Source organism: Drosophila erecta, unplaced genomic scaffold (genome assembly GCF_003286155.1).
Source record: "Drosophila erecta strain 14021-0224.00,06,07 unplaced genomic scaffold, DereRS2 tig00000218-arrow-arrow-pilon, whole genome shotgun sequence".
In the NCBI taxonomy this organism is placed as follows: Eukaryota; Metazoa; Arthropoda; class Insecta; order Diptera; family Drosophilidae; genus Drosophila; species Drosophila erecta.
In genome coordinates this window covers 252,711-266,934 of record NW_020825212.1, presented here as the reverse complement: position 1 = coordinate 266,934, position 14,224 = coordinate 252,711, and the positions used below count along the sequence as shown (strand labels likewise).

At 43.9% G+C, this 14,224-nt stretch overlaps 3 protein-coding genes across 4 annotated transcripts in view; 2 read left to right on the top strand and 1 right to left on the bottom strand.

The window, feature by feature from the left end:
- The window catches only part of LOC6551206 (centrosomal protein of 162 kDa), a 27,057-nt gene extending 12,833 nt beyond the window's left edge, over positions 1-14,224 (bottom strand). Inside the window, exon 1 of the mRNA XM_001976977.3 lies at positions 13,152-14,224. Within this exon, the coding sequence (XP_001977013.2) occupies positions 13,152-13,832 (681 nt within the window). The 5' untranslated portion in view covers positions 13,833-14,224. The remainder of the gene's footprint in view (positions 1-13,151) is intronic.
- LOC6550845 (carboxypeptidase B) lies at positions 104-5,823 on the top strand. Of its 2 annotated transcripts, XM_015155439.2 has the most exons (4): positions 170-575; positions 4,039-4,377; positions 4,569-4,932; positions 5,004-5,823. In XM_015155439.2, exons 1-4 carry the CDS (start codon positions 170-172, stop codon positions 5,794-5,796), a joined length of 1,902 nt encoding a protein of 633 aa, XP_015010925.2. In that variant the 3' UTR covers positions 5,797-5,823. The 2 variants fall into 2 exon arrangements, with proteins under 2 accessions (XP_026838592.1, XP_015010925.2); XM_026982791.1 differs by lacking the exon at positions 4,039-4,377 and having other exon boundaries at positions 104-575.
- On the top strand, positions 8,269-12,905 carry LOC6550844 (carboxypeptidase B). Its single transcript, XM_001976973.3, has 4 exons — positions 8,269-8,651; positions 11,036-11,476; positions 11,542-11,695; positions 11,890-12,905. Exons 2-4 carry the CDS (start codon positions 11,065-11,067, stop codon positions 12,665-12,667), a joined length of 1,344 nt encoding a protein of 447 aa, XP_001977009.1. The 5' UTR covers positions 8,269-8,651; positions 11,036-11,064; the 3' UTR covers positions 12,668-12,905.

Genomic DNA, 14,224 nt, shown 5'->3' with positions numbered 1-14,224 from the left:
GAAGAATGGAGAATGGAGAATTGAGAACGCGAAAATCCGTTAGCCGGAGGCTGCGGCTCACCGATCGATTTGCGAACGCATTAAATCCGCACCGACTGCCCAATCGATCGCACCGCCAGATCTGCAATCCAGAAACCAAGCGATACCTATTCCAAAATATTTCAACAATATGCACCGCCTTCCCTGGAAGTGGGCGTGGCTGCCGCTACTGCTACTAATTACAGCGAAATTGGAGCAGGTGGGCGGCAGAACACATCTGGATTTAGCACGCACCGATAGTCAGCTAACGAGGCTGCCATTCTTTGGCGGCGGTGTGGGTCACCTGCTGCGATATCTGCACCCCTTGGCGATGAGTCCCCCATCCGAACGCGTCAGAACGTCGGAACTCCGCAGCGAATTGGATGCCAACTATGTGAGCTACCGAGGTGCGCAGCTGTGGAAGCTGAACTTCAACGCCACCCGGGGCTCATCCATGGAGGAGCGGGAGGAGGACGACGAGCTGGCTGAGGAGGCTGCGGAGCGACAGGTGGTGTCGTCGCCGGATGCCCAATTCAACGAGGTGGTCGCTTTATTCGGTGAGTTAAAACTAATGCCCCGGAGGGCCTTTCCAGAAGTCAGCCAAGCCACACAAAAGAGGAGAAATTGTCAAGCCAGCCGCACACTCGCGGCCGAGAAACTAGAACTAGCAATTACACTTGCGTATGCAGTGTTTTGGCCATAGCAATGGAAAAATGGTCAAAAATAAATTGCCCTACCTCTCTGAGCTCGTAATTTCGCCTTTAATCGAGAGGCGTTCAAATCCATAAAATTATTAGTTTTTTGGTCACAACTTCAAAAATATTTGTCTGAATATGGAATGCCATACCTCGTTGAGCTCGTAATTAAATTTCCAATCGAACTGTGTTCAAAAATGGGAACTCAATTTTTTTTGCCATTTTTTGCAAATTTTGATGATGTTACCCCTTACAAAAAATGCAAAAATTCTCAAAAAATTTAATTTCCCTAAATCAGTCAAAAAGTGATAGGAATGGTTAGATTTGGTAATTAGCTGTTCAAATCTGTTATTCTTTCATCTTTATGATAATTTTTACCGAAGTTATGATGAAAATTCCCATCGAAAATATCGAATATTTGCCAAAAGTCGTTTTTCGCAATTTCCATCATAAAATAATCAGTTTTTTGGTCACAACTTGAAAAATAATTGTCTGAATATGGAATGCCATACCTCGTTGAGCTCGTAATTAAATTTCCAATCGAACTGCGTTAAAAAATGGGAACTCAATTTTTTTGCCATTTTTTGCAAATTTTGATGATGTTACCCCTTACAAAAAATGCGAAAATTCTCAAAAAATTTAATTTCCCTAAATCGGTCAAAACGTGATAGGAATGGATAGATTTGGTAATTAGCTGTTCAAATCTGTTATTCTTTCATTTTTATGATAATTTTTACCGAAGTTATGATGAAAATTCCCATCGAAAATATCGAATATTTGTCAAAAGTGTTTTTTTGGAATTTCCGTCATAAAATAATCAGTTTTTTGGTCACAACGTGAAAAATAATTGTCTGAATATGGAATGCCATACCTCGTTGAGCTCGTAATTAAATTTCCAATGGAACTGCGTTAAAAAATGGGAACTCAATTTTTTTGCCATTTTTTGCAAATTTTGATGATGTTACCCCTTACAAAAAATGCGAAAATTCTCAAAAAATTTAATTTCCCTAAATCGGTCAAAACGTGATAGGAATGGATAGATTTGGTAATTAGCTGTTCAAATCTGTTATTCTTTCATCTTTATGATAATTTTTAACGAAGTTATGATGAAAATTCCCATCGAAAATATCGAATATTTGCCAAAAGTGGTTTTTTTGAATTTCCGTCATAAAATTATCAGTTTTTTGGTCACAACTTGAAAAATAATTGTCTGAATATGGAATGCCATACCTCGTTGAGCTCGTAATTAAATTTCCAATCGAACTGTGTTCAAAAATGGGAACTCCATTTTTTTGCCATTTTTTGCAAATTTTGATGATGTTACCCCTTACAAAAAATGCAAAAATTCTCAAAAAATTTAATTTCCCTAAATCAGTCAAAAAGTGATAGGAATGGTTAGATTTGGTAATTAGCTGTTCAAATCTGTTATTCTTTCATCTTTATGATAATTTTTACCGAAGTTATTATGAAAATTCCCATCGAAAATATCGAATATTTGCCAAAAGTGGTTTTTGGGAATTTCCGTCATAAAATTATCAGTTTTTTGGTCACAACTTGAAAAATAATTGTCTGAATATGGAATGCCATACCTCGTTGAGCTCGTAATTAAATTTCCAATCGAACTGCGTTAAAAAATGGGAACTCAATTTTTTTGCCATTTTTTGCAAATTTTGATGATGTTACCCCTTACAAAAAATGCGAAAATTCTCAAAAAATTTAATTTCCCTAAATCGGTCAAAACGTGATAGGAATGGTTAGATTTGGTAATTAGCTGTTCAAATCTGTTATTCTTTCATCTTTATGATAATTTTTACCGAAGTTATGATGAAAATTCCCATCGAAAATATCGAATATTTGCCAAAAGTGGTTTTTGGGAATTTCCGTCATAAAATTATCAGTTTTTTGGTCACAACTTGAAAAATAATTGTCTGAATATGGAATGCCATACCTCGTTGAGCTCGTAATTAAATTTCCAATCGAACTGTGTTCAAAAATGGGAACTCAATTTTTTTTGCCATTTTTTGCAAATTTTGATGATGTTACCCCTTACAAAAAATGCAAAAATTCTCAAAAAATTTAATTTCCCTAAATCAGTCAAAAAGTGATAGGAATGGTTAGATTTGGTAATTAGCTGTTCAAATCTGTTATTCTTTCATCTTTATGATAATTTTTACCGAAGTTATTATGAAAATTCCCATCGAAAATATCGAATATTTGCCAAAAGTGGTTTTTGGGAATTTCCGTCATAAAATTATCAGTTTTTTGGTCACAACTTGAAAAATAATTGTCTGAATATGGAATGCCATACCTCGTTGAGCTCGTAATTAAATTTCCAATCGAACTGCGTTAAAAAATGGGAACTCAATTTTTTTGCCATTTTTTGCAAATTTTGATGATGTTACCCCTTACAAAAAATGCGAAAATTCTCAAAAAATTTAATTTCCCTAAATCGGTCAAAACGTGATAGGAATGGTTAGATTTGGTAATTAGCTGTTCAAATCTGTTATTCTTTCATCTTTATGATAATTTTTACCGAAGTTATGATGAAAATTCCCATCGAAAATATCGAATATTTGCCAAAAGTGGTTTTTGGGAATTTCCGTCATAAAATTATCAGTTTTTTGGTCACAACTTGAAAAATAATTGTCTGAATATGGAATGCCATACCTCGTTGAGCTCGTAATTAAATTTCCAATCGAACTGTGTTCAAAAATGGGAACTCAATTTTTTTTGCCATTTTTTGCAAATTTTGATGATGTTACCCCTTACAAAAAATGCAAAAATTCTCAAAAAATTTAATTTCCCTAAATCAGTCAAAAAGTGATAGGAATGGTTAGATTTGGTAATTAGCTGTTCAAATCTGTTATTCTTTCATCTTTATGATAATTTTTACCGAAGTTATGATGAAAATTCCCATCGAAAATATCGAATATTTGGCAAAAGTCGTTTTTCAGATTTTCCGTCATAAAATTCTTACATTACGTAAAAAGCGCAGACTTTTGACCAGATCATTGAAAATAGTTACAACAAAAAAAATAAGCAGCATTTTGGCCATAGCAACTAACAAAGCTATTGCGAAATGTTACCCCGTTCAGATTGTGGTAGAAACTCCAATCGATCGCTAGCTGCTAGTGACTTCTCCGCGTCTGTCACGATGAGAGGCTCGTTTGGGGAGGGGTCAGGGCAGGTCAGGTCGGGTCAACTCGACCACCTAAGCACGCATTGGCACGCATAAATTTGTGCTTTCGGCATAAATCAGAGAACCGCTAGCCCAGAACCCAAAGCGGAGAACCCAGATTCAGTCGGAAGATGCCGCCACTGGAAGCGCTCACGTTTGCGGCCCTGATCGGATCGGTTCTTGGCCAGAAGCTGCTGCTCTGGCGCAGCGTTGCCGTGCCGGAGATCTCCGGAATCTCTGGTCTGCCCCTCGCCCTGCTGAACCTCAATGGCAGCGAGTTGTACGAGTCCACGCTGGAGGGCTTGCAGTGGCTATCGCCGTTGGATCTGCGACGTTTCGACTTCCTGTCGCCGGGCTCCTCGTTCCAGATAAACAGGCGCTACCGAAATGGCAGCCATGTACAGCGATACTACGGCTGCCAGCTGTGGAAAGTCCACGAAACGCGGCTGGAACAGCCGAAGCTGAGAGCCTTTTGGCGGCACTTTGGTATAAACGTATTAATCGCATTAGTCATCAAATGAATCTATGAATACTATCATAATAAATCAGACTTAAGTATGAAAAAACATATCTAAGCTACTATCGAATGTGAATTGCCATTAACCGATTGCCATCGGCTTATCAAGCGCTTTCAGAAGCAATTTCGAGCTTTCCTAATGCTTTTCGTCTTCTTTCAGGCAGCGAGGTGTGGAATATCAACCAGGATGGCATCGACATCCTCATCGAGCAACGCAATGTGGCCGATGCCCGGAAGTTCATGGACAAGGTGGGCTACAGCTACAACATAATGATCGACGACATTGAATCGGCGATCGATGAGACATACGTGGAAGTTCCGGCCGTGGAACATCCATTGGATTCCGTGCGCAACAATTCGCTGCCATGGATGGAAGTGCCGGGATCAACGATGAACTGGCGGCGTTACCACGATCAGGCGGACATCAAGCAGTTCCTGCAGACGCTGCTCGAAACCTACTCGGAAAATGTGGAACTAATCCAGATAGGGGTCACGCGCAACAAGCGGCCACTGGAGGTCATCAGGTCAGTTTGGGATCAGAACACACGATCAGAACAAAATGTGTAGAAGTGTATGAAGAGCATAACTTTTTCAGGGTCTCCAATGGCAATCCCGACAATTGGGCGGTGTTCGTGGATGCTGGTCTGCAGGCCAGGGATTGGTTGAGTCCTGCCGCCCTCACATACGCCATATCCAAGCTGACCCATCTCTGGGGCAAGGCCCAGGATGAGGGTCAGAGGCAGGGCAGGGCGGAGAAGGCGATGCGCCGCATCGATTGGTACTTCCTGCCGCTGGCAAATCCAGATGGCTACCAGTACTCCCGCCACACGGATCGCCTGTGGACGAAAAACCGTGGCTACGACAGTGCCAGTGGTTGCTATGGCGTGAATTTGGACCGAAACTTCGGTTACGGCTGGGACGGCACCGGATCGACGAGCAATCCCTGCAAGAATCTCTACCACGGCGCCCACAGCTTCTCCGAGCCAGAGAGTCGAGCTGTGCGCAGTTTCCTTTCCAGCATGCGCGAGTATTTGGGTGCCTATGTGTCCCTGGGCGCCTATGGACAGGCCATCACATATCCCTGGGGCGATGCGGACTACGTGACGGAGAATCAGCGGGATCTCAAGCAGACAGCAAGGAGGGCGATTCTCGCACTGAGGCGACTCAACCAGGCGGAGTACTCCTCGGGCACCAGTTATCGGCAGAAGTTGGCGCGACCGGGCAACTCGGCCGATTGGGTGCAGGATCGCATTGGCCCGCAACTGGTGTTCAATATGTTTCTCAAGGATCAGGGACGCTATGGCTACCTGCTGCCGCCGCACTACATCGTGGAGTCCGGCGAGGAGGTCTTCGAGTTCCTGCGCACCATTGCCCAGCAATTGCAGTAAACGGAACTATTCCCAATTCAAGAATCCATTATAATCTACAAGTTGGTAACGAAAACTGGTATATAAGCGCTGGACTAAAGCACCAGGATCTTAGGGAACTTCGAACATATTTATTTGGAAAATTATTGAAAATAAATAGCAATTTCTTAGCAATTTACTTTTGAATTTATTTCAAGTAAGCTGCATACTTTCAGGCTGAAGTGGTCAAGAAAAGCTCGCGCGTAGAACAGTTTTGAAGGCGGTCTAATAATCGAATTCTCCGGCGAGAGTGGACCTTTCTTTGGGAGTCTCTGTTTTGGGGGGATTTGGGGATGGAAGGTGGCAAGAGAGACAGGGAGCGAAGCAGCAAGCTTTTGGGCCACGTTTTGGATTTGCTGCTAAATTCGATTATAGATTTCGCAATCGCGTATATCGTAAACGCCAGTATCCATTAACGATCTTATGTAAAGTTGGCAAAAAGCGAGCGGCGAATTTGGCCAACAAGAATGAAGTGAAGAAAAGAAAGCTGGGAGCGAGAGGGGCGGCAATAGAGAGCGAAAGAGAGCGCGGGAGCGAGACGCCAACTTTCACTTTCAATCGCGTTTCAAAAACCAGTAAGCTCCAACCACAACGCTTACGACGTTTTGTTTTTCAGCTGTGACCGCCTTATTTATTTATTATTATTATTTTTGTTTTTTTTTTTTGTTTGCTGCTCGCTGCTTCTTGTTGTTGCATATTTGATTGGATTTATTTTGTGCATGCATATAGAAATTAAGCGAAAGGCCCGCGGCCATCGCCAAAGTCAAAGTCAAAGCTTCCAGCTAGCGAAGAAAGTGATTTGAGCGATAAGGTAAATAAACCGAAAATATTATTATTAACATGATATGTATGGAAAAATAAACAAAAGACGCTGGGCCACTGAAACCACCAAGAGAACGGAAAGCAGTTTCCACGCATAAAGAATAGGACATACCAAGATTGTGTACATGAATATATAACAATTTCTGTTCGTGTATCCAGCACTTACTGTACAATCAACAGACAGCAAACAAGAAAGGTGCCCTGAAAAAATCAACCATTGTGGCCGCACTCTCGAAGAAAAGGGTTAAAAGTGAAAATCTGGGCACCACAAAAAGGTGAAATAAAAAAAAGCGAAACACCGGAAAAAAGCCAGAAACAAATCAAAAATAAATAATGCCTGGCGGCGAAAAAAAATACAGTTGTGGGCGGCGGGGGGCGGGGCAGCTGATCAAAGGCAAAAGAAAGTAAAACTCGCCAAGTGGGTCAAAATCGCCTCGACACACAATCACACAACCCATTAAACACACACACACATACGCGGTGATTTTGAGTTAGTGATACAATTGAAAATGCAATTTACAAGCGCACTTGTGTTCAAAACTCAGCTGCAGTCGAAAAGAGATGGGAATATATACATATACATATGTATATGAATATATCTTGAATATATATCTTGAACTTGCTAATACAATGTGAATTTTAAATTTGATTTTCATTTCCGTTACATGCGATCGACGTTGGATAATGGGCAATCATCTTTATCGGTTATGATGATGATCGAAGATGTCGGGATAGACAACTTTGCACCTTCGCTACCTTCTTATGCACGGGGTATTTCCACTGATAACCATGTGCAATGAATCAAAACTATCAAGACACTTGTAAAAACTAGCCATTAGTTTAGCAACGTTTTAATTTAATAGGTGACTGAAACGTGTAATCAAGTCGAAGCTATATAGTACTTAAACTGTGCACTTTTGAATACGAAATTGTAAGCCCCAATACCAGATTGTTTATGCATTCAATTCGACCGGATATTGAGCTTATCGTCAGCCCAAAGAACTGAAAATACCTCAGCAGCATGAAGTGGGATTTTTAATATATTTGGAAATCCCTGGAGATAGCAAGAGTTTGTTCGCATTTGTTCACCGATGACTCAAGACTGGCAAGAGATTAGCCCCACAGAATAATAGTCAATTTCTTTAAACACCGGAAGTGTTAAATCAGGGTTTCCAGACAAAAGTGAACTTTCCAGTGAGTTCCGCGTAGCAAAAAATGTCTTTCCACGCTGATGCCGTGACTAATAATGCATTTTGGTCCCTTTGAATGTTCAGTGGACATACATAAGTAAATTAGCAAGTGGACAGTCCCCGGTGCGAAACCGTTAATTGCATTCGAGTGCACTTCAATGTGTGTGACTGAGTCAAAGTGTCAATGTCGCGGGTGTAAGGGAGACAGCTGCTGGCGTGGGCGTGGGCCATGCATTCTCTCCCTCTCGCGTCTACGCCACCCCCACCCCCCTCTACCCACACCCCCACATCATAATGAATCGGATGCAGATGCCAAAGAGAGAGATAGCGCGTGTGCGTGCTGCACTGGGGGAACTCCTCTCCCTCTCGCACTCTTCCTCCTCTCTCGCTCTCTGCCGCCGCCTCTGCAGCTGCGCTGCCGCCTTGCTGCCGGCGTCGCCGTCGTTTCCATTTCCAATTTCCATTTACGCGACGATCGCTTTAAAGATCGGTCGTCGGTCAGCGCAAACATTTACAACACTCTTGGGCCTTTGTTGTTGTTTTGTAATTCTCGGTTTCGTTTGTTGTGTTTTTTATTTTTTTTATTTTTTTATTTTAAATAATTTGTTTTTTTTTAATAACGGCTCCCTTGCGCCGACAGAGCGGCAATATAAAATTGAAGCGCATACAATCAGCATTTAGTCGAAGTTTGCAGCTCGCCCAGCGACACACTCTCTCCCACACACGCACACAATCACACACACCCAAGTGCACTCTCTTCCGAAGAGCCGGCAACTGGAGGGGGAAGAGGAAGAACAGGCGCAGCATCGCAATCAACAAAAAACAGTAAGTGAAATAGGCAACAACAAACTCAAAAAAAACAAAAATAAAGTGAAAGAACGCAACAAAAGTAGTATAAACTAAACTAAGTGGTCAAAAGTGAAAAAATAAGGCAAGAACGCAAAGGAAATTGAGTGAAGAAAGGGGAGGAGAATTCGCAAGAAAGTGAAGCGCACAGCTTCAGACGAGAAGAGAGTTAAGGTGAAAGAGGGAGGACTCCCGAAGAAAAGGGGTAGATCTTACAAACATAAGAAAGAATTGCAAAACATCGGGAATGGAGATTGCAGGAAAGACGAGTAAAAAGACTGCGAAGAAGAAAAGAAAAACTAAGGGAGAAATGCAAATGAATGAGGGTGAAGATTGTAGAAGAATGCCAGGCGAGATGAGATTCTAGTAAAGACTGCAGGCCAGATTATGTAAAACTCAAAAACAAATAAATCTGTTACAACGAACAAGGAAGTGAGAAACGCACCGGCTTCATTTTAAAACAGGTTTTAAAATTTAATTATTTGTCCACTCAGCGGAATAAGCTGAAATTTTGACGTCTTTCGCATTCGTCGAAAGTACAAAAATCAGATAATTTCACGCGAAATATAAATTTTTACGCCTCTTTGTCAACGAATTAAGAGATTTTATTTTAGTTCATATTTTCCGATCGGTAGAGGATATCTTTTCATGATCGAATGTGCCGAAGGAAAAATGTGTCTTAAGTTTCAGACATAAAGAACATTATATCAACGACTCTCATATCGCATCTCATTTTATGCAGTTTATTGGGCTTTGGATATACTTTCGTGTAAAATTGAATATAATCTTCAACTGGGTGGATTCAGACTTTGAATCCGAGATATGATTCTTGAACTGTTTACTTTTCGGAATGAAATGCACGCATAAACGCACAAGTTAATGGAAGGAGAACGGGGGGCACGAAGGTCGAGGTGAGCAGCAGCGAAATGAAACCGAAACAAAGCGAAACCCAATCCGAAACTGTGTTTGTACTCCACATTCGACTCCCGAGATCGGAGATCTGAGATCTGAGATCCGAGAACCAGTTCGGAGATTCAGAGACTCAGAGAAACGGAGACGACCCCCTCCCAACGTTCAAGTGCCACTTTCTGCCTGACAATAAAAAGAAAATAAACACGAAAATACAAATACGCATCCATAAAAAAACCGAAATGAAAACAAAAACTAAACAAAAAAAACGGGCCAGGGAAATTAGCACATAAGCGTTAAACACGGCGTTTCGAAATCAGTAAGACGACCAGGAAAAGTTTCTAGGCCCATAATCTAGTTCTTAGGGTCCAGTAACTAAGACGCAGTCGCCATATGCCATGTCATCCATCACTGTGCATACAAAACAGTGTGAATATACATGAACAATAAGACAATAAACCCCGGAACTTTGAGAACTCAGGGAATTCACGGATCGAACGATCCAAACGATCCAAGCGATCAAACGATCGATCGATCGATGCCATCCGAATCCGTAAAACAATGCAAATTAGTTGAGTGATTGAGTTGTATACTAAACGCCACATACAGCTGCAGAAAAACAAATATTTTTGAACAATTAGCCTTGATGACTAATTACTTTAATTTCACCACTTTGCCAATAGATTCAGATTCACTTCTGTTTGGACAATAAGATCCTGAAACTCACGTGCGGTTCTATGTGAAAGATAGCACATCCAGTAAGGCTATCTGCTACTTTTAATTACTTATTGGCAATGACAAGCACACACGAGTAATTTACACTACTAGATAACTCTAGCCAATAACAATGAAACGGAAACATTGTTGTTTTATTTTTCGTTATTTTTTTTGTGCTAGTAATTAGAGGAACTTTAGCTGTAACAATTATTTTCACCGATACCAGTTGGAGTTTGAACATAGTTTCGTTTTTCATTTAGTTCTCGGCACATGAACGATTTGGTTGAACGTACGATTGTTTTCATTTAATTTGCCCATCGACAAGGTTAAATTCAAATTCTGTTGAATTTGCTGAACTAGGTTTGTTTATTCTCCAGCCACAGGTGACTCGAAAAAGGCAGCACTTTGATCATAAATAGCGTGATTTTATTGCAAACCAAACAAGTGTGTACTATTTTAACCTTTAGAGTTGAGCAATCAACTGGCAATGGATATTACCATTTGTTGGTAGCAACTAGCGGCTTAATAGATGCCATAAATAACAATATGAAAATCGTGACACTATAGTGTTCGTATTAAGCTACGCTAGATAATATTTGTCCAATAACTGCGGTTTTCCAAGGCCAGTTTTTCCTTTACCAATGATCAGAAGCTAATAATGCAGCTGTTTTTGGGTGATTGTTATCATCGTGCTGATGACTTTTCGCTGTTTACTGATTGCCGCGTCACTTTTCCAGGTCAACCTGCTGATAGCAACAACGCGAAGATGACGCAGAAAACTCAACTGCTGATGCTGCTCCTTGCGGCAGCTGTGGCAGCCAGCTTGGCCAACGAGCTGCCCTCCAATCTCACCCAGCTCACCCAGCTGGATGCCAACGAGATACCCCAGCGGTACGACGAGGCGCAGCTCTGGAGGATCTACAACATCTCGGAGGCGATGCAACAGCGTATGCCCGTGGGCCAAATGCTGGAGCAGAAGTTCGGCGGCAATATCTGGAAGGAGAACTCCAAGTTCCTGGACATCTCCATTGCCAGGGATCAACTGAAGGCCGCCCGCAGCTTCCTATCCGCCCATCGCCTGGATCCTCAGATTCTGTCCCACAACATTCAAGCCATGATCGATGAGGAGCTGCTCGAAGGCATTCAGTCCAGCTCGTTCGCTCACGGAGGCAGAACAAGTAAGTGAAGTGGCTACATACAACGTATCGAATGGAAAGTTGACCGAATTCCTTTCAACCCACAGAGAAGGCCGCCAGGAGCAGCATGCACTGGAAGGACTACCACGATCTGGAGACCATCTATAGCTTTATGCGAGAGATCCGCAGCAAATTCCCCAACATCGTGCGACTGTATACCATTGGCCAAACGGCCGAGGGTCGCGATCTGAAAGTGCTCAGGTGGGTGGACGCCTTATGGGCTAACCGAAGAAATAGTTTCAAGTGTCCAAAGGCCCAGAAGTATGCAGTCATCTCATGTACTTCACAGCGGTGACCCAAACAGGCTGCATACTTTTTGGCACTATGCCGTTTTTCCAATCTACGCATATAATGCTTAATAATCCAACGAAAAATCTTGATATATATCGCCGCAGAATCTCGGAGAATCCCCGCGAGAACAAGAAGGTGTGGATCGACGGCGGCATCCACGCCCGCGAATGGATCAGCCCCGCGACGGTGACCTTCATCCTGTACCAGCTGATGTCCGACTGGGAGAACCAGCCGGCGCACATTCGCGGCCTCACCTGGTACATAATGCCAGTGATGAATCCCGATGGCTACGAGTACAGTCGGACGACGAATCGCCTGTGGCGCAAGAATCGCTCGCCGTCGCGTCGCGCCCAATGCAGCGGTGTGGATCTCAATCGGAACTTCGACATCGGCTGGAATGGCTATGGTTCGTCGACGAATCCCTGCAGTGATACGTACCGCGGATCCGCGCCAGCTTCGGAGCGGGAAACGCGAGCGGTGGCCGAGTTTTTGGCCAAGCGGAAGTACAATCTGGAATCGTATTTGACCTACCACAGCTACGGACAGATGATCGTTTATCCGTGGGCGTACAAGGCCGTCAAGGTCAAGGATGCCAGTGTCCTGCAGCGAGTGAGCAGTTTGGCTGCGGAGCGAATCCTCCAGAAAACGGGCACTTCGTACAGGGCAGCGGTCACCCATGAAGTCTTGGGAATCGCAGGCGGCGGATCCGATGACTGGAGCCGTGCCGCTCTGGGTGTCAAATATGTGTACACCATCGAGCTGAGGGATCGTGGCGCCTACGGATTTGTCCTGCCGCCGCGTTTCATCAAGGACACAGCTCTCGAGGGCTGGACAGTGGCGGAGACGGTGGCGCAGGCCATTGGCCCCAGTTCGTCCGGCTGAATGCCGCCCAATCCTGGCCGCCGCATTTCGGTGTTTAAATCGTAAACTCTGTCGCTTTTTTTTTTACACCCCCCACCTTGTGTAATGTGTAATCTCTATGTGTGCATGAAGGATTATTTATGTTGGTTTGAATGCCTGATTTGGTGACTGAGAGCGAGTGTGTGCTTTGGGTGGGCTGCTGTATCCTTTGAATCCTGTACGGCGGGCAATAAACGAATCTACGCTATTTATTACTACACTTCGACTAGAGAATTTATTTGAGCGGAATAAAAGGGTCATCAGACGATTTCAGCCTATTTAACAGTTCCCTGAGAAAGTTCCAGTAATTCACAAAACATAATGTGGTTTCACCATAAATTCGGGAAATATCTCCAAGAAAGTATATTTTTGATAGAAAGTTAACTCGAAATGTAACCAAGCACTTGACCAAATACAAGCAAATAGGAATGATTGGAAAATAAACCTGCAAAGCTTTGGAACTCACCGTATCCTCGTCGTCATCGGTATTATCCTGGACCTGGAGTTGCAGTTGCGCCAAGGCCGCCGTATTGTTCTCCATGTTCATGTCCTTGGGCGTGGACTCCTCGGAAATGACTGACTCCGATGGCAGGTTATCCACGAAAGCGGCGAACCCACAACCATTGCTGCTTTCAAGTGGCGTCTGCACGGATGTGGGCGAGGCCGACGATTTGGAACCGGATCTGGGCCTGATTCTGCCATTGACTGCGACGGTTTTTGGCGGCAAGGGAGCGGTCAAATGCTCGATGCGATGGGTATAGCGTGTATTCAGCCGTATGCTGCTGTGCGGCGAGGATTGCGGGGATGAGGAGGAGCCATCACCACCGGTGGCAGCTTCTCCTCCGAGGGATTTGGGCGGAACAACAGGACCGGAACCATCCATTTTCGGTGCCAGACCGCCGAGACGCAACTGCTGTTGGATCAGGCGCTCCGCTTCCTGCAGCAATTCATCCACGGATCGCATGTCAGTGCTGTCGGACAGGCGACTCACCTCCTGGAATATGGACTCCGGGTCCGGATCGGTCAGTATTCCGCCGCAATCCTGCTCCTTGGCCAGGAACTCGATAATCGAGCTGCTGTTGGTGTAGTCCAGCCCGTCCGCCTCCGCCGCCACGCCCTGCTTGTGGGGGCTAAGCACCTGCGACATGGCGCGCTGAACTGGTCCGCAATCAAATGGGGCGAGAGGATGTCTATCTACTTGTGCGCCTTCTGTTTATCCTATTTTCGCGTTGGTATAGTATAATCCCGATATGCTTCAATGTGTTTGTTTGTTTGTTTGCCTGGTCTGTCTATGCAAATCAACTGAAAACGAACCGAAAACAGTCGGACTCTGCGCTCGTTGTGGCTGCTCCGGGTGCCCAGAGCTCGGACCTGGGGATCACGGATCTCACGGGTGCGGACACGAGGCTCAACGGACGCGGCGCCTCGTCAGTTTGGCCGTGGCAACAACATTTAAAGCACTTTTTGCAGTACCCACACCCCCACACTACTTTATAGACAGTGGGTAGTAGAGATGGGCGAACGGCGATAGGCAGCTGG